This window comes from Sinohyriopsis cumingii, chromosome 17 (genome assembly GCF_028554795.1).
Source record: "Sinohyriopsis cumingii isolate HCF-2022 chromosome 17, ASM2855479v2, whole genome shotgun sequence".
Taxonomy (NCBI): domain Eukaryota; kingdom Metazoa; phylum Mollusca; class Bivalvia; order Unionida; family Unionidae; genus Sinohyriopsis; species Sinohyriopsis cumingii.
Genome location: NC_142977.1, coordinates 94,027,800 through 94,049,780, shown reverse-complemented (window position 1 = coordinate 94,049,780; position 21,981 = coordinate 94,027,800). Strand labels below are relative to the sequence as shown.

The window sequence follows — 21,981 nt, the reverse complement described above, 5'->3', positions numbered from 1 at the left end:
TGGCTTGCAATATTTATAAGAAGACAAATTAGCAGATTTATCCGTTGCGGTGATTTATCACTATGTTCCGCTGTGATTTGTGCATATTCACAAAGAAAATATAAGTAGTAACTTCACCTTCCTGATTTGAAGTTAAAACAATTGAAGAAAAAAGTGTTTGCACATTGTAGGATTTGAACTTTAACAATAACTTAAAATTTCTTGGTCAAAATGTTATCACTGTCTACTGACTGGCAGTGACAATATATTTACTGTGTTTCACTCAAGTGAACTATCAAGATTATCTCTCAAAAAATCCAGTAATTCATGGTCAGGCCTAAAATAAAATATTAATAATAAAAGTTTAAGCTAGTAACTAAATGTGTTACAATTTATTGTTTAATCAGTCACTTCCAATGCATATGTTCTGCTTAATCATTTTTCACTTACCAGTATAAGCCATTTCCTGTGGCAGTATAGTATGTAACATGACTTAAGGACACACTTTTATACACCCCCTCTAATGCTAGGCCTATTAGGTTGTCATCTCATCTATCCATACAGAAGAACTAGCTTTGTCTGGCACATAACTTTATACCAGTCTGAGAGACTTTCATGAACTTTCTCCGAGTATATAATCTGACTAGAAGAGTGTGTGACATACCAAAGCCACACCCCACGGTGTATAAATATAAATCAATGAACTCTATCTATTTATGAGTATCACTTTTTAGCAATGAAGTAATTTTAATAAAATATTGCCTTTTATATCTATTGTCTTGACAGTGTCTTGCATATTCACAGTCATACTCCCTGCCCTCAAGGTCAAAGTCACAACAATAGATAACATACAACACTTGCCAGTTTACTTAATCGCAATGTCATTTCATAAACAGAATATATATTCTAATGAAACTTTACCAAGGTCCAAACCTCTTCATACAATACTATCACTGACCCCGATACCCAGACACTAGGTCCAAACCTCTTCATACAATACCATCATTGATCCCAATACCCAGACACTAGGTCCAAACCTCTTCATACAATACTGTCATTGACCCCGATACCCAGACACTAGGTCCAAACCTCTTCATACAATACTATCAGTGACCCCGATACCCAGACACTAGGTCCAAACCTCTTCATACAATACTGTCATTGACCCCAATACCCAGACACTAGGTCCAAACCTCTTCATACAATACTGTCATTGACCCCGATACCCAGACACTAGGTCCAAACCTCTTCATACAATATTATCATTGACCCTGATACCCAGACACTAGGTTCAAACCTCTACATACAATACTGTCATTGACCCTGATATCCAGACACTAAAAAGTAACTACATTTCCCTCTGTCTGGTACTAATGAAAATTATAAATTTTCCTGAATATTGTCTAGAAAATTAATATCTATATTTTCAAGAATGTGTGTTGATGAGCCCAGCAAATACATTATTTAGGTAGGTAAACCAGATTGCATTATTCTTGCTTGCTATAACCAGTCTTGCCAACTTCTGTTTTTTTGTATCGATGCATCACTCAATGTGAAAACAAAAGATACAGTGCAACTCCTCAAAACTGAAACCTCAGTATACCAGAATCCCCTCATGACTAAATAATTTTAGCCCGGAATTTTCTTTCTTTAATAATTATCATCTTTTCACCAGTAAACCAAAACCTCACAGCTCTAAACCAAAACCTCACAGCTCCAAATACTGAAATAAATATCAATCCGAATTTCAATTTTATGCTTTAAAATCCAACATAAAACTGACATTCAATTTAAAATTGGAAATATATTGTACCCGCAAAATTCTTGACACACTCATGAACAGATTAAGTATTGTAATCAAATACTGTAGTGGACTGATCTGTGTGACAAAGACCTGAAAAATGTCCCAAGGGCACATGAAGTTAAAACAATACTTGACACACACCAATGTGGATTAAGGCTGACAATAGACTTATCTTAAGTTTCTGCACCATACAAAAAAGCCAGCTTTTAAGGCAAATTATTTTTCATATCTGTCTGTAGGTAAACCATTTCAGAAAAACTATGTTTATCTGTGTAGCAGCTAATTATGATATAGGCTATTCATTTTGTATACAAAGTTAACAGAACACTGTTTGAAATTTCATGGCTTTATTAACCAGACAATGGGCCTCACTTTTGATGCTTTGCTGATGGAGACCAACAAAGCAGCTACATTAGTTAAAGAAAAATTAAGAAAAAAACAGACAATGCTCCAAGCATTCTTTAAGCCAGGCTCTTGAAATGTGAACATTATGAATCATATGGAGTATTTAAAATTGTGGAGTGTCATTCATAATTCCAATGGACTTATAGTACAGTTAAAAAAAGTATCTCATTCCTAAGATGTTGTTATTGTTGTTGTTGTTGTTATAGAGTTTAATGCCATTTTTCAGCACAAGATAGGCTATACATGGCAGCCAGTATAAATAGTGGAGGAAGAACTTGGGAAAACCCCAGAAAGAACCACCAACCCACGAGAAGCTACCAGCAAGCTTTCTCACATACCCACGCTGGTCGAGCCCAAGCAGACAGAGGTGAGATGACAGTGATCTGTAACGGTGAGCACTTTAGACCACTTGGCCACTCCAGGCCCCTTCCTCAGATGTTTCTTGTGATAAGACTGTATATTTATGCAAAACAACTATATATTTATGTGACAGGTTGTAATTTTCAGGACGAATGTATACCATGCAGCTGTTCTTCATTAAATACATTTTTGTTAAAAATAGCAGCTTTTTTTAATTTTGTGCACACTTACACACACAGACCCCACCTCTCTCTCTCACCACATAAGCGCTTAGAAAAAACTTCTGATGTGGAAATACATAACTGAATTGAAATGGGTAGTCAATGACAACCATATGCATTTTCATTCACATGTCTATCAATTTTATAAACATTTACAGGCAGTAATCTAAGGTAAACCATCTACACATGTAAACACTGCTGTGGTAACTCCTAATACTCCATTTCATTTTAAACTGGATGAAGAGTAGGTTAATGAATCATTCTCTGGATGGAAAAAAATATTAATCAGGAGCATACCTGCATTCTCTGAACTTTTGCATTGAATCTGGAACGTCCTGTTGCCTGCGATGTAAGAACCATTTCTCCACTTCTCGCTTACTCATGTCTGTTTGTTTGACAAGAACCTGAAAACATGATTTAAAAACACTATTTGAGATAAAGAAAAGCCAATTTTTCCAGTAAAATGTTTCTTCACTAATATTTACCAGATCATAATACCTTAAGAGAACTACTACTACCTCGCAAATCCAGCCCTCCCAGGCTAAAACGTTTTAGAGAAAAGACTAAAAGTTATCTGACCACCTAGGTGACAGTTAGAGTGACCTACCCTTCATACACGGATTAGTGCCAAATCCTGCAAATACTTCAGTTACTGATGGAGTGGAAGGCATGAACTCTATATGGATATAACTGTGGGGAGGCTTGGAGGGTGAATGTGTATTATGATTGGATAGTATTGTTGACAAAACATGCTGGTAGATACAAATTGGAAGAGATACATCCATTTACCCTGACAGACAACCTCTGGTCCCCTAAGGTATGTGAGACATCTTCTAGATAACCTGACAGGAAAACAGATTCCATATGCTGGGTAGCAACATCGAAAGGGAAACATTTTCCCTCTCATAAATCCAGCGGAAGTTTTGAAGCCAGATCTTTATGAAACAGTCAAACAACCCATGAAGGTAACCCTACAGCTACAGGTCCCACCAAGTCAAGTTGAGCTTTTGGAGAATAAAGATCTTCATGATAAAACCTGGATAACTGTGGACTCACATCGTAATGCCATGACATGGATAATGTCAGTTAGCGATGTTTTGCACAGCTTAAATAATGATTGTGGTGACAGTCCTAACTTTGCAAGTCAAAATGTGTTACAAATTCATTCAGTTTTCTATATCACTCACAAGATCTGCACCTATTAAATACAGGTATAGTAATGTGTGGGCACACCATCTCGACCCATGCAGGTGTGCTAGGACTGCAAAGCGATTACACTGAAAATTCAGAACCTTTATTATTAATGAAAAAAAAGAACAGAAAAGTTATAAATTTATAGATAGAGTATACTTCCCTATCAGGATGAACTCCTTCAACTTGCTTTAAGGCAGAAAACTTCCAAAATGCTTGTATGGATTTTGCAAGGCCTCTCTGCCTGTAGAAAGTGTGTTACTCAGCATGAGCAGAAGTAATAACTGAAGAATTCATGGGATTTGTCGAAATCCCAATGTCAAGGGGAGATCACTCTAACTGCCACCTAGGTGGGCAGATAATGTTTAGCTTTTTAGCTAAAACGTTTTAGCCTTGGAGGGCTGGACTTGCAAGGTAGTACTAATTCTCCTATGGTATTATGATTGGGTCATATATTTGAAGAAGAAAATGTGTTCTTCTCTCTCCCCTCACAACCTACCTGCAAAAATAGGACCATATGCCCTATTATTGCTGACAACCACCATGGCAAATTCTCTGGAAGCATTCGCCCCTTCTCATATACATTCCTAAACAGGGTCATGCTGAGATACTAGATTGCACTGAAAGATAAAGGCAACTCTTGTGTCTCTTGCTTTCTCACCTCTTCAAATTGATGCCATAACAGAACTGCAGAACCAATAGGTTGGAAGGTTTGCATGCAACTGATTTGTATAAAGAAGCTCTTGCCTTACTGAGATCACAAATGCTCTAAGAGATACCCAGGAACTTTTGCAACCTTTAAGCATTGTCGCAAGATTCTGAATGATGAAATGTCATCATCATCGTCTAGTCTAATAAGACATTGACCTTGCAGGTAGAATATATTGAAGGTGGAGGACCACATTCCAACTGAGACAAAATCTTATAAATTTGCTCTGTCACTGGCATGAACTAAACTATGTCTGTTTCACTATTGGATTGGCATATTCTGGCATTTCTCTCTCATCACCTTCATCAATGGGAAATGATGATGTAGTAATATCAGTATGCATCATCATTTTCCACACACACACACACACACACACACACACACAGATATATATATATATATATATATATATATATATATATATATATATATATATATATATATATATATACTGCTTCCTTGATAACTCGCGCCCGGATAACTCGCGATCCCGCTTATAATGCGGTGTCCGTCTTGGCTCCCGATTTTTTCCAGTATTTAAAATATCTTTAAAATATGCTGAACATGAAAAAATTACGATAAGAATTGATAAATTAAACCTTGATACATTGCTCGTTTTATCATCGAAAATGGTGATTAATGCCCGTAAAAATATAATCCATATTTTGAAATTTGCAAGTTCTAAAGAAGAATTAATTTCAGAGATCTCGAAAACGCTTAATTACACGTATTTAGACGTCAATTTTTGATCTGGGACGCAGAAAATCACTGAGGCGGGAGTCCTCCGTACGCATGATATAGGTGCACGGGAAAATTCAAAGATTTGCCGGTCCTGTTTCAGCCACCTGCTTTGTGGGAAAATGTGTTGATCAGTTAACTGTGCTGATATTTACAATGACAGAATTCAGTGACTGAAAGACTCTTTGATGTACTGTTGCCATTTTATAAGAGTACATTAAAAAAAAAAAAAAGAACATGATGCAACAGCTAGGCGGCTAGTTCAAAGGCTTTGACTAGCGGCCGAGTGAGAAAATGTACTGATATTTAGTGATTGACTTCAGAGGCAGAAAGACCCAGTTTTAAAATCCTAGCGAAACCTCTGTTTAAAGATATCATATATTATGTAAGTTTTTATGATAAATAGTTATCAGTATACTGTAAATAAACAGTCTGGTGAAATAGCGATCAATGAAAACTTCTGGTAAATGCTAACAGGTGGCAACAGAGAATGAAATAAACACCAATTAAACATCTTCCTGTGTGAAAGTCACGTTCTAATCCTTTAATTCCGTTTCATTGTAAACATTATAATCACAACATATTCTGTTCATTGAAAACATGAAAAGAGTCAATCGACCGTCACATCGAAACCTGTGAGTACTTCTGTGAGAACCTAATTACATGTACATGCCGGCTTTGTTTTGATCAACAACTTAGGAAAGTGTTTGTTGCATTAAAAAAAAAAATCGATTACAAGAGACCTGGGGTGCTGGATTAAGGGTCTTGGAGCTGCCTTTGACATAAAGCAAAACAGTAACAGAGACAACGACGATGATAGTGACTTCGAATGTTTCAGTGAAACTGATGGCATTAATGCCGAGGCTGTTTGGGAGAAATTCGTACAGACACATGGTCCTGAGATGGGCGTTTCTCTTGATGATATGGAGGAGTGGATTTGTGCTGACAATGATTGCCCCACAGCCGAATACATGTCAGATGAAACTATAATTATTTCTATAGCGAACAAATTTGCAGCAGAAGGTGATTCTAACTGGAGTAACACAAGTGTTGAAAGTGATGCAGACGCAGATGTTGCACCCCCCACCAATCTGCACGGGAAGCAATCAAATATTTTGATATTGCCATAAGGTGGCTGGAGACACAAAATGTTGACTACGTAAAGCTCATGCATTTGAGAAATCTGAGGGATTTTGCTTGGCAGCAGAGAAACCAAGGAGTAACACACACTCAAAAAAATAACTGATTTTTTTCAAAAAGTGAATTGATATTTGTCAAGCGTGGCACAAACGGCAAGTAGTAACTTGTTCTAATTTACGTTGTTTTAAATTTGTAGACCAATTAAATACGTCTGTACTGATTAACCCTTGTTTTTTTTGTTTTCCATTTACTTCTATCGCATTCAAAAATATTTATCTATCTATCGTTCGATCGACACTGTTTCTCGAAAAGAGTCAATCTTTTGTATATAAAAAAACGTCTAATTTGGATCAAACAATAAAACTAGAATGTATCCAATTCAACATAAAAATTAGTGACGTAGTACACAATGTGTGCAGTGGTACACATGTTAAGTGAACGGAAACCACGTGGAATAATGTTTTCGATGATCGTCTCAATATACTGTAATTTATCCTGAAATTAATGTTGTCCTATGAGGAAATAATAAAGTACACCATTATGAAGAGATATTTATTAACATTTAATCTCAGAACGATTATAAAATGAGTATTCAACAGTATAATCTGCCTACCCCATCCCCCCTTATTTCTCCGTTATGTCGTCAATCACTTTATTGGTTTTGGGCTTATTTTATAGGTCCCTCGATAACTTGCGCCTCACTTATAGTGCGGTCGATATTTCTGGACCCCAATGTGCGCGAATTATCGAGGGAGTGGTGTGTGTATATATATATATATATATATATATATATATATATATATATATATATATATATATATATATATATATATATATATATATATACATACATACATACAGTGGAGCCTCGTTAATCCGGACTCCGTTTATCCGGAAACCTCGCTATCCGGACATAATTCAACAGGAACGGAATTCCTAAATGTTAATTTGCTCCATTAATCAAGAAATCCATGTTCCAGATCCGGAAATCAAAATCGGGGACCAAAGTGTAAAATTACATTAAAACTTGTCTCGATAATCCGGAAATAATCTGTCCAAAAATAAGAAAATTCGAAAAATCGTATGTGAAAATACAATCAGAAGAATAATACATAAAACACAGTAGTGAAGCCCTTGAGAATCTATGGCTACTATCAATAACTAAGTAGCGGACCATATTGTAACCAGCGATTGTTTAAACAATGTCTGTTTTAGCTAGTCGCCGATGGGGGTGTTAATAATTAAATAAACACACTGGGATCAAATCGTCCACGCTTTTTGACATAACATATGGTAAATAAATTAAAAGTGTCATTAAGCCTTTTTGTTGTTTACCAATTGTATGTAACAATCACAGTTTATTGTTTGCTGTGCAAATACAGTTGACATTTTTAAGCTGTGCACAGTATAGGGCTTCAAAGAATCCAGGCAAACAAAGGTTACAGACTTTGTCAGGAAATTGATATAATAAATGTATGTACAGTACATACATGTACATGAACATAGTGTGATGTGTTCGATGTGTTAATTGTCTAAACTTCTATTTACTGTATATGTACGTACAAGCACATGTCATAATAATGTGAAATAAACACAAATTAATAAATGTATTCATTAATTTATTTCAACCATTATTGAATATACAGTACATTACATTTAAAGCTAGCATATACATGTACATATATACGGTGTGATGATATCGTAAAATAAAAAATGTGCATGATTCAATTATCCGGAAAACTCGTTAATCCGGACATATTCGCTGGGAACGAATGTGTCCGGATTAACGAGGCTCCACTGTATATATATATATATATATATATATATATATATATATATATATATATATATATATATATATATATACACACACACACACACACACACACACACATATCTGGTGACTGCATTGTGGATTGTGGAATGATGGTCTGCAAGGCTAGTGTGGCTCGCTCAGATGAATTCATAAATAAAGCCAGATCGTAATGAATTTCATAGAAATGGTTAGTACAGTGAGTCAGTTTGCTGGCCCACCAGGTGGGGAAAATGAACTCCTGACAACTATAAATGTACATAACTGGTTGGTCAGCAGTCAGAACAACATAACAAAGACAATATAAGCTTTGTGGTCCAGCATGGTCAGTACAGATGGATGTAATAGTATGTGCAATATTGGTATGGACTGTCCATCTGTACCATACTGGTACAGACTGTCTGCCCATACCCAATTGGTACAGACCGTCTGCCCATACCAAATTGGTACAGACCGTCTGCCCATACTATAGTGGTACAGACGGTCTGCCCATACCATACTGGTACAGACCATCTACCCATACCAAACTGGTACAGACCGTCTGCCCATACCATACTGGTACAGACTGTCTGCCCACACCCAATTGGTACAGACCGTCTGCCCATACCATACTGGTACAGACTGTCTGCCCATACCATACTGGTACAGACTGTCCTTTTGGACCATAATGGAAAAAATTGCAAATCTTCATTCCTGGCTTGTTTTCTCAATATTGTCATGCACAGACGAGTAACACTGCAAGCCCTCATGCCTCATGCATGAGTGTTGTCACTTTTGTTTGGGAGCCATCATGCCTCAATGACGGGGTCCCAGGCTTATACCCAGTAGGACTACAAGAATATAAATGCCATTTCTACTTGTTGACATTATTAATCATATGTGATTCCAAGGCTTAAATTGAATCAGCTGTGCTTTCTACTGTATTCATAGACACAGTATGTTTTGGTACTGTTTCTGCATCTGCATGGGGGAAGAAAGTGCATCTCAACATCACCCATGAGACTACTCAGCAATTCTACTGTATTCATGGATACAGTTTCTTGTGGCAATATTCTGCATCTTTATGGGTGGTTGAGTGGGCATCTCGATATCACCCATGAAACTAATCAACAATTACACACTGCATTCACTGCTACAGTATGTTCTGGTGCTATTTCTGCATCTGCATGAGGGATGGAGAGAGTATCTCTACATTGCCCATGACACTAATCAAGGACTCAGGCATGAGGTACTGTTAAACGTGCAAGTTTTTTGCAGCCAGGCCTGGCACGAGGGCAAAGTGAACGAGGCAACCACCTTGGGCCCTGCACTTTCAGGAAATCAACTCCACAACGTCATTCTTTTGCTTGGGGCCCTGCTCATCACTAGCTGCCTTGGGGCCCCACATGCTGCCTTGGGAATCGCACATGCTAGGGTCGGCCTGTTTGTAACCCTTTAGCTACTTTTCCAAAACGCCCAACGAAGTGTAACAACAAAGAACTACACGTGTGTCACTCCTACACAACTTTAAACTTATTTACACTTCTCGCACTTGGCTGTCTACTCTGTGAGGAAGAGGAGGAACAAACAACTGCATACAACAAATGAACAAATAATGTAAACCATGTTACTGAAATGACTTGGAAGAATAATAGTACAATTCACATAAAATTCTCCCATTAAACCGAATGTTACTGATTGAAATTACATGTGACAACAGCTAACAGTACAATAATTGCAAAAATATTAATAAATTCACCAGATTTTACAAAAATCTTGTATGAACAATATATAAAACATTCTGACTTGAAAAATAAATGTGGGTCATTACATTTAAGTTATAAATTTATAGAATTTAGCTGGAGTATCTATCGAAGTAAAACTGGTTTAGGTGGCAGGGGACAGTTTCATAAATTGGATCCTGGCCAATTTCTTAACTTGAGGCTATGGTGCAACTTTTGAGCTATTACTGTGTAATAATTAAAGATATGGATATATTTGTGAATTTGGTCTGTCCGGCTTGTGTTGTTCTTGAAACTGATGTGAGGTATGTACACCTTGTATAGCCACTGCAAAGTATGTAGCCAGTGAAATACTAATAGTCTGCTAGAAAGCACAGCTAGCCTCTTATAGCAGTAGACACGTTGGTTCAAGGCAAGAAGTATATCTCAAAAACTGCCTCGATGACAACTATTTTGAACTGCATCTAGCTATTAAGTACAATGTTTTTCCAAATTATCACCCACGGAAAGGGCATGTATTTGCACTGTGAGCATCACCTGCTCTAAAAAATGGCCTTTGGGCATGTAAACTGCATGTATAAATTTTGGGGGTAAGGTGCACCAACCTTTTATTCCATGAATTTCCACTGACTTGCTAGATCATGTGAATGATATTCTTATGTTTTGCTTTATTATACCTAAACAAAATTTTTGACCTTTTCGATCTCACTCATGTATTTTATTTTATATGAATTTTTACATTAGGCAGGTGTATGCAACATTAAATTTGTGCATAAAAATTGTCTCCTGCACCCTTAAACCATATACCAGTAGCCACCTAGCAGGGTGCACAGGGAGTTAACCTGCAAGAGTTACTTCCCTTTTTCTATATACTCTATCTGACTAAGTTTTCCATCGTTCATCTCATCACCTCAAACATCTTTTATAATGAAAAGCTGAAATGAAAAATCGAGTACTGATCAGTGATTTTGATCTAGAGGATAAGGCCTCAAACAGGCCATGCAACACATCTTCTTGGGACAATAAATATGACCTAACCTTGAAGGTAATACTCCCCCACGTGGTACACAACACCCACCTCCTATTGATGATGTACAAGTGTACCAAATTTCTTCCCTTAATCTCAAATGACTTTAAATTCTAAAGCAGGGTGAAAGCGATGGAAAACAAAATACTGAACAATGACCTTGACCCTGATGATAACATCTCCAATATGGTAAACAAATTACCTTCTAATGACAATATACAAGTATACTATGTCTCATCACTTAATCTCAAATGACTCTGAAGTTATAAAGTATATGAGTAAGTATGACGGAAGATAGGACACCCACTCTGATGTTATAGATGCTTCCTGATAAGGTCACTAGCAGATGATATCCTGCCCATTTTACCTGGATGACAGGCAATCTGGCAGTTTCTCCATCATGCAATCACCTACATTTATCATTTTTAACAAGGCACACAGTAGCAAAGTCAACTTACAAATCATAAATCTAGATACTAACAGAAAGCTTGATTTGCAATCTGTTTATGTATGTAATGTTCGTAAAAGTATCTTGATATTCAATGAATTTATATCAACTTCCAAACACCATATAAAGTCAACTGTAAATCTGCCAGCTAACCACAAATATGGGAACTGATGACATCATTCAGGAACCATCTATAGAGCAAAAGAGTAAGTCTGATAGAAGATAGGACACCCACTCTGAAGTTATAGAGCAAAAGTGTAAGTCTGATGGAAGATATGACACCCACTCTGAAGTTATAAAGCAAAAGAGTAAGTTCGATGGAAAATAGGATTATAGAGCAAAAGAGTAAGTGTGATGGAAGACAGGACACCCACTCTGAAACTTATAGAGCAAAGGACACCCGCTCAGAAGTTATTGAGCAAAAGAAATGTGATGGAAGGTAGGACACCCACTCTAAAGTTGGACAGCAAATGGGTAAGTGTGATGGAAGATAGGACACCCACTTTGAAGTTAGACAGCAAATATGTAGGTGTGAAGGAAGATAGGGCACCTAATGTTGTATGTAACATACCTTCTAGTGATGAAGTGCATATTTACAATGATTCATCACTCCAATGGCTTAAAAGCTATAAAGCAAATGGGAAAATGTGACCAATGTAGAAATGGACAGAACATCTGGATGGACAGCAGCACTGATGCTGCTTTTCTTGTAATAGGAAGAGTACAATCAAAATAAAACATATTCATTTATGTTTAAAAAGACTTTAACAAGACAGAAAAAAACATACAGTTGGCCAATTGAACTTGGTTTTTCACTGAGAAAGGTTTTATCATCAGAAAATAATGCAAAAAAAGAGAATTATGAAATCGATGTTCATGTGTAATCTTGGTAAGTTAGAAAATAAGAGACTGCATAATGAACAAGAATATTACTAAGAATGATACTTACCACAATTTGTACCATAAACTTACCTTCACATTGTCATTAACTGTCAATCCATATTTTTGGTAGGCAGCTTCAAGAATGATATTTGGTACAACTTTCACTCGCCTTCTCTCTTTCACACCAAAATATCGACCCACAGGAATAACAACCAGTCTGCAGAAAATTGAGAATACACACTGATAAATCAAACCTGATTAAAACATGCTTAATGCATTCATTCATCATGAAACACTCCATAATATGTATTTTTAATTTGACTTGTGTTTTGGCTTTTCTCCACGATTACGTACATCTATATTGTGAGGTTGACCTTAGTCTGTGATTGAGTTTTGGGCCTACATGACTAATAACTAGCTTCTCGTGGGTCGGTGGTTCTTCACTGGGTTTTCCTGGGTTCTTCCTCCACCATTAATAATGGCCACCATGCATAGCCTGTCATAAGCTGAAAAATGGTGCTAAACCCCACAACAACAACAACAACAAATGTCTTGTTATTTTGTAAACAACATATTACATAGCTAATACTTGTCTATGATTTTAGGTTATATTTTAAGATCATTATTACATGGAGGTAAACATGTTTATAAATATTGAGTTCAAAAAGTCTTGTTTTTTTAAATGGAAATTATAAAATGTTCTAGAAACAAACTGCTTACAAATTTGATGGAAAATTCCACTGTAAATGTCCTGGGTCTAGAGCATTTTCTTGTGTCATAAGTCAGGTGACAGTCTGTATATAAGTTTGAAGTAAACAGAATTACTCATTCCATATCTTAACATCAGTCCCTGTGGAATCAATTCTAGTAGTGTTCAGCTGAGAGGATTTAATTTATTTTATTACATCATCCACTATTTTGGGATTACTGTGAATTCATTCAAGGACATTTTGGGTTATATCATTGTGATACATCAAGACAGTTGGCACATCAGCTCATTCAAAACTGTGATTTTTTCAGAACACTTTACTCTTGGACTTGTTATAGGACTTTTAGGACTTATTCCAATTTAATTCACAACACTGTTAGTTCTTTTTAAATTTTCACTTTGTATTTGACGGACGTAAACTATTTGTTGAAATTTACAAATCTAGGGATTTCCATCTTTTCCATTACTTGGTTTAAGACCACAGAGTAGTACAGTCCATGTTAAAATACCCTAAACTACCACTCCCACCTCCAAAGTTCTGTCATGAATTTCTTTTTATTAAAACCCAGAAAAATTGTTTTCAGCCATAAAGCATTCAAAAAACAAATTCTAATTTCATTAAGTGTTGTGATTGCAAATGACCAGCAACTGACTGACTATTATCAATAATTAGGTATAACAAACATTGTGTCAGTTTTGTACTAATCAGGCGAAAAATACCACAATGCTACAAGTTACTTCAAGGTTACAAATAAGTGAATGTACAACAATAAGTTGTTTGTGTCATTAAAAACTGCTTGCCAAGTTCGATAACTAAAGCATGTACAGTCAAACCTGTCAATGGTGACCACTCGTGGGAAAAGACCCAACTGGCCTTTGTACACATGTGATGTCTGTATGCAGTTTCACAAAACAAATACTATGTAATAAATAAGAATGTCATTATTACTGTTATTATTACTATTATTATTGATATTATTATTACTATTTATGTTATGATTATGATTATTATGATTATAAACAGGCTGAGTTTAGTGCAATATTCAAGAAAATCATACAATACATGTATATGTTGTTATCTCCAAAAATCTATGTTTAATACAAGATTACAATATCCTACTCACTTCAATCAATCCTATATATTACATCACACTCGTTCAAAAATAATCTTATCAGTGATCTCAAGTTTTACAGAACACCAAAACAAAACAAAAAATTTCACTACTAATTGGTAGCTTGCATGATATGATTCTGAAAGAGGACAGACTCTTGTCTAGCCAACTTATATAATTAGGCATAGGAACAGCTGTTCACACTTCAAAACAATATCTGCATCAACCAGTTGCAAAGGTCTCTTAGATGAAAAGTGTTGGCGGACATGAGGCTGATCCTAAAAAGGGAATGAAAGGAGACTTGGTATGGCTATTGTTAATAACGCATGAAGCCAAACTTTGAAAGCCTTTAGTTTTGTAAATACTGAATGACCTCTGACCAAAATGAAATTGGATAAATTCATATCTTTCCTCTTTCTTCACTTATCGTTTTTAATCAGATACAGCTTGAAACGCTTTCTTTTCAAAAATAAAATTTTAAAAAAGTATAATAACTCATCTAAACTATTACTAAGCAACTACTTTTCCTACCATCCAGGTAAAAAAATCAACAATGACAAAAAAAAACTCTCACTTTTGAATTTGACATAGTGACACTGTTGAGTTATAATGACAGTGTGACTTGATTAGGAAGAGTCAAGATGCTAAATGTTTACATATCATTTTACATTCTGTTCTTTAAACTAACAATACCTACCCCATCAAAACAAAAGTGTAATGTTCATATATACAGCAGCTGCTACTGTTATCCTCAAGTGACCACTTAAAGCAGGAAGAAACCAACATTTGGTTTAGAAGCATTGACCATGACCTTTATGTAGGAAATTTGCCAGGTTATATTAAAATGGCAAGTGTGATCAGGTGAACTGTTAGGACAAATTTGACTGCATATTATGAGAAGGATTAGTCGCAATGTAAACAGGAAGCAATTTGAGCTAGAACATCAACTTTTCTATGACCTATTTTTTACGTAAGTGGAGAAAATATCAATTTGCACAATTCTATTACTATCGGCAAGTTATTTTTACAAGTTATCTTGATTAATCTATCAAGTCAGTCTGTGATTTAGGAGTATGAAGGAACAATATATTTCTACCACTTTAAACTGTAATTTTCTTTACCATTTGAATTTTATTAAATTAGATTTACAATTGAAGTAGTCTTTTTTTTCTTCTTCTTTATAACTTAAGTCTGATTTTGGATCAAGATGAAAATGGGGTATGCAATCCTAACCCCAAAAATGAATATAAATGCAAACGACCTAAAACAATTCTAGGTATTTCCTTCTTTAAAATATCTGAACCATACAAATCATTCAGGCACCAGTAACCAGTTATCTGTAAGGGAACCTTCCCATTCTGGAAATATGGACCAAAACAAATTGTATTTTAGGCCTATTAAGCAATAATTTACAAGCTGACCACAAAGTCAAAATGTGAATGAATAATCTTTTGACAGTTTAATAATACCTATTTTAGAATGTGTTGCACATTCAAAAGTATTACTAAATTAACCTGAACAAATTTGAAAATTGGAAAACAGCAATTTTTAAAGAAAATGTTTTTCAGACATAGGTCCATAGCAAATAGCTTTAAAAAATAAGTCACTAGTCATGACTCAAATGCCACTTGCCCTAAAGGACCATACTCTTTACTATTATTTTGGGGGCCCCGAGTGGCCGAGTGGTCTAAAGCGCTCTTCGTTACGGATCACTGCCATCTCACCTCTGTCTGCGGCGGTTCGAGTCTAAGATTCAGCCAATGTGGGCATGTGAGAAAGCTTGCCAGTAGCTTCTCGTGGGTCGGTGGTTCTTTCCGGGGTTTTCCGGGTTCTTCTTCCACCATTAATACTGGCCGCCATGTATAGCCTATCGTGCTGAAAAATGGCGTTAAACCCCACAACAACAACAACAACTATTATTTTGACACAGCCTTAAAATTACTATACTTTTTTTAAAAATCAAATGTAAAAAAAAATTTTATTTGCACCTTAAAACAGTGTAAATCAGAAAAAATACAGTGTGACTTTGTTTTCTACAATTCTTCTTTTCTGTGATTTCATGCAGTGTTTTCTCCATGTCCTGATGTACTCCATGTCAGTGGATTTATCACAATTAGAGAAAACACCAGCTAACAACTATCTAAACTAAATATATTAGAATACAATATGAGTATATGTATCTTTAAACTGAAAGACATCTTGAATCCTTTTATAAACATCTAATCACCTCGCTTAGATTAACTGTCCAACTATTGCTTATGCAGCACTCAGAACATTTAGCCAGTGATGCTTTAACCTATATGCAATAGCAAGGGATGGCTTATTATTATTCATGAAGGACAAGCGAGAGCTGATTATAAATAACCAATGAAATATGAAGAACACAAATAGTATTCTTTCCCATTCATAGGCCATATGCTTCACTTCAGCTTTTTATATAAGCAGAAGATCTTCATAAGGTAGATGACCTTCAGATGGACCCCCTGCTGAGGAATGAATATTAATAATTTACTAGTGTCTTTCAAAAACTTCAAAACGAAAATGCCACATGTTGTCAGTACACTCTGGATTTTGTATGGGAAATTATGCTTTTACACTTTTAGTTCATACTGACAAGCCCAATGGGTAACTCACTTAGAATTCTGGAATTCAGTGGAGATCTGGGCATCAGGCAATCCAATTATTTTAGGACTGAAAGATCAATACATTTTTTTTTACGCAGCTTTAAAAAACTTTGCAAAAGAATCAAGGAAAGATTTGCATGAAAATATCCATTGCCAAACAGGGTAGTAACAAATTTAGTTATTTCTAAAGAACTATAAAAGACTGAAAGTTTTTACGACTAGTGATCAGAGAGCTGATACCTGATAAAACCAAACTGATCCAAATTCAAGTATAGTAAAACCTGTCTTGAGAGATCACTGTTATGAGACCACCTGTCTTAAGAGACCAGGTTCTCCATGAAGAGATTTACTGATTAAATAGTGTCATGATCTGTCATGAGAGACCACCTGTTATTAGAGACCATTATGTTTTGGCAGAAGTGGTGGTCTTTCACGACGGGTTCCACTGTACAGTCACAAATTTTCAACATTGGGAGATGCATTTGTCATCATAGTATAGCACAACACTATCAAGATCACAACATCATACATCCAAAATTTGTATTATTGCACCTTTCATAAACAATTCACCTCACAAGACTTAACACGAATAGTAACATTCCATTTTTGGGGATAATATAATATGTGACAAATATGTGATTGGCCATCCTACAAATAATACAATGTATTAACTGATCAAGTCATTAAGAGACAAATTAACACACTTTACTTAACTGAACAAGTCATTAAAGTTGACATATTAACAAGCCTAACTTAAATGTTCGTGTTACTTCTATTCCACTAAAAATCACGAACATGTATTTTTTATAAAGCGTTCTGCCTTGATGTAGTCGTTTCAATTGTATGCATTCTTAAATTTTCACCAGTTTCCATTATATATGAAATTCTTTGATCCTTCTGCCTCCCTTAAAACTCTTTATACTAGCAACAGTCTCTTTACGCAATGTTTTCCTTGGCAAACTAACATCACATATACATGCCACGTATCGTAAATATACAACGATTATTGCATGTTGAATCTTGACGCAATCGTCCTTTTGTCTCCTGGATAAATCGAAAATTAAACTTGAATAGAAGCAAACGGCCAAACATGTATCTTTATGAAGCAACTGAAGTGCTACTTGTCAGGCTCATTAAATATGAATAATGCAACTGATAAAGATTATGTTACTTTAATCAAAAGACGCCTTTGTAAACACATCGAAAATACATGACATTACAAACGAACACTCACTTTTCATACAAATAGCGTACAAAGAGAAAAATCACACCAACAACGATTGACCAGTGCATGTCATTAAGCTGCGGTAGTCTAACATCTGAATGGTCATGGTTTTTTAGGTCTTCCCACGATAAACCATGGGGAAACCAAAACTTCTCACTCCAAAACCACGAAACCAATGCCGCCATATTTAATTTACTTCGCCTTTATGTTTACATGAATCTGAGCTTTTTACAGAGTGTCTCGATTTCTCGTAGAGTATTTCTCTACTTGTATAACAAAACCATATTTCCAATTCGACAACACACTTTTTTAATTATAGTTAGATTCCAATCAGCAAGTTTATCAAACACCCTTCAATCATGCATGATAATAAAAAAAAAAAATAATAAACAACGGGGATAGGGTAACTCAGTTTCACACAACAATGTATATGAAGCAAAAAAAAAGATGAATATGAATAATTCATATACATGATACTGTAATGGGTTCCCTCCCCTCGAAAAATAGGTTATAATTCAAACAAGTTAACACCATTTTTAATATTATATTATAGATCTAACTGAATTTTGTTTTGTGTAACCTAGGTAAGCACATTTAGGCATGTACGTTTCTATAGACTTGGGGCAAATGAACTCTGACAAGGTTCGACTTCACTGCTCAAACAACACTGATCGCCTAGTTTGCCTTCGGACAGCAATGGGAACCGGCAATAAATACATCGCAGCAGCGTTCTGAGTCCTTTTAATCACAGTGTTATTACTGCTTCTGTAGATGTTGAGTAAACTATATTCAGTCTACAAGAAAAGTCCCCTTACCAAGTAGAATATTTATTATTCAAGTTTTCTATTGATAAAATCTTTACAGTAAAATTCTACATGTCATGCATGCCCATTTACTCATCTTGAATTAATTATAAACTTTTGTTTTAAAATATAAGAGCACAGTACTAATTTCGGGGCTACTACAAACACTGCAATACGCTCAAAACCGAAATACACACCGAAATACGAATATTTATTTTTACCATAATACGCACGAAGATAAATGTATTATAATTTGTTTGAGTTTGAATAATGAATTCATCAAAAAGCAAAATACAATTTGACTTTACTGATTTGTATAAGTATTATTTACTTATAATTCCATTCGTGTAATGAAGTCACTCAGTAGTGCTTGATTGGACAGCTTTTACCTCATTTTGTATGTTCGTCAGGCCTTTATTTACTTTAAACACATAAGCATATGATAATTCCACGGAATATATGTATAAAAAAAATACACATTCTGGTTTAACAATATCCACAAACTGTATCCGCTTCGGTAGATGCCACTGAATCATAACAATTTAGAACTTTAATTTGTGAAATACAGTATGCAGTCGTTAATGGAGCTGTTTCAAACATTTAAAATCAATACTTTTATCCTCTCTTTGACTTTATTGGTGTATATTTCTTAAAGTTGTAAACCCATAAGAGTCTATAACGGTCTTTGTTTCATTCTTGTTGTTTTTGTTGTACATGATGTTGTTTTAAGTTCGACATAATATTTTGATAACCATCAACAAAACATATTCAGTACCGGATTATCCTTTTAGCAAAATTAGCATTTGCTACGGGCCCCGCACTTTCAAAGGCCCCCGCGATAAATGCTTTCAAGTTATAAATTACCTACATGTAAATAATACTATTACTGAAATGTCAGACATATTTGTCGTATTATCTGGCTGTATAAGCAATTTAGAAATACAATTATTTTACAGTGCAAGTTAAAAATTTATGCGTTTTAATATTTATGTGTTGTTTTTTTGTTTTTTTTATAGATTTAGGGCCCCATTAAAACATATTCTACAGGCCCCGCACTAACTTAATCCGGCACTGAACATATTCTGTAATAAAATGGTTAGCTACAATGTTAAGTACATTGTTACCATACAACGGCCACCGTAGATGAGGTAATTCTTAGTATGGTGAATTCTAATGCAACTTTTCACTTATTGTAGCCGTACGTTTGGCTATTTATTAGTCTCGATAATGACCACTAAAGTGAATACGTTATACTTCTAAGGATACCCTAATGTATGGGAGAAATTCAAACAGCTTCAAGTTGTTTTTCGGTTTTAAATTTAATCAGTTGCCGTTAACTTTCCCAAAATTGAACACCATTTTAAAGCTTTGCGAATCATTTGTCTTTGAATTTCTGTATATCTCTTTTTTCTGTGTTGTTTATTTATTACTTACTGAATTTTTTTGTTATCTCTTTGTATATGCTGAACACGTTAATGATTACTTCGTTTTCAATTATTGCTTTGCATTATCAGTGCTTGTTGTTGTTATGGGGTTTAACGACATTTTCAGCACATTATGGGCTATACATGGCGGCCATTATAATTAGTGGAGAAGAAAATCCACCATCTCTAAAGAAGCTACTAGCAAACTTTCTCACGTACCCAGATTAGTTGAGCCCGATACTCGAACCCTATCAACAAAGCAATGGATCAGCATTAATGCCTCATTACTCACTGTGCACAGTCGCCAAAATACAAACTGTCAATCACAACTTAATACTCATATTCTAAAAGAATAAACAATTACATTTAAAGCATTACCAAGAATGGCCTAAATCTAACTCTTGTTTCACCACCCAAATGAGAGAGAGAAATAATTTCTCTAAAAATAGACTGGAACTACATTTTATAGAGTCCAGCAGGTGTTTTACCATGGTACCGATCAACTTCCGCAGCTGAGTGTGGGGTGAAAAAATTCCCATTAAACAACATTTTTAATTGTTAATTGGGAGGGGGACCCAGGAATACGTTGCTGGTAGGGGACATGATTTCTTGCTCCGCCACTGCCACCTTCTATCCCGTTTTAAACTATATGTGCTACCTTATATTCTTTTCTAAATCCTTTTTTTGCAGTGTTCGATGACTTCTTTTACCAAATCATTATTAATCTCGTTATTTTATTTTTGTTGAAAAGTAATACCCACGTTAATTGGTAGTGTGGGCAATAACAGTGTTGCAGATAAAGTACACTTCTCCGGACATTCCAGCTCCGTAAGCTTCGTGTCTTTTCACTCATTTATCCGATGATAAAAGATGTGCAAATGGATGAGGCAACTTTGACTTTTGATCTGCAGTATGTTCTATTAACTATGAAGATGCTTCTGGTTTTCTATTTTCTCATTCTTCTTCAGAGATTATAGTCACTTCTGATTTTCTGTGGCCGTTCTGCTTTACAGATGCTACGTTATATTTCTTTATCCTGCTCTTTTATAAATAAAAAAAATAGAAATGTTACTATTCTTAAGGTTTTGGCGCATTAATACTCATTTAATGAGCAGAAAAGTCCATAGTAAATGTTGAAGCAAAAGGTGTAGCCATTCTCTTTCAGAAATTATACTCTCGCGCAGGTAGTCAAACGTGAACTGACTAAGGCAAACTGGAACGATATGCTATACAATATTTTAAATATCTATGCTTGACCGTGGGTCAGATGTAAACATCAATAGCTTTTCAAAAGCATGATGTAATCTACCGTAAGGATTTTATTTAAGGTGATGTATTGTTATTTTTCGTCGCAGTCGACATTTGTCTGCAGGGTAAGCTATTATTTAGATGAAAAAGGCAAAGCACTTCATGGGTCCGATTTACTTTGTACATGGTTTGTTATCTCGTCAATATTATGAACAAAAACGATTTTATATTTTAACCAAATGAATAAAGACAAATAATATGTATTATTGAAGCTCTGTGATCTTGTATTATTCCTTTTATCTACAGATGTTTTAGCTCTTCCTGTTAATTCTTTAAACGTGCAGCTTTGGCTGTTTCGAATTCTTGTGAATGTTATCCAGTTTGCCTGGAATGTTCAA

At 35.3% G+C, this 21,981-nt stretch overlaps 1 protein-coding gene across 1 annotated transcript in view; it reads right to left on the bottom strand.

The window, feature by feature from the left end:
- LOC149779446 (ceramide synthase 5-like) overlaps window positions 1–18,296 on the bottom strand; it is an 86,006-nt gene extending 67,710 nt beyond the window's left edge. Inside the window, exons 1-3 of the mRNA XM_089940110.1 lie at window positions 18,118–18,296; window positions 12,529–12,655; window positions 3,067–3,173 (exon numbers count right to left, since the gene is read on the bottom strand). Coding sequence (XP_089796236.1) covers window positions 3,067–3,173; window positions 12,529–12,655; window positions 18,118–18,293 — 410 coding nt within the window. The 5' untranslated portion in view covers window positions 18,294–18,296. The remainder of the gene's footprint in view (window positions 1–3,066; window positions 3,174–12,528; window positions 12,656–18,117) is intronic.
- Window positions 18,297–21,981: the final 3,685 nt, after the last annotated feature.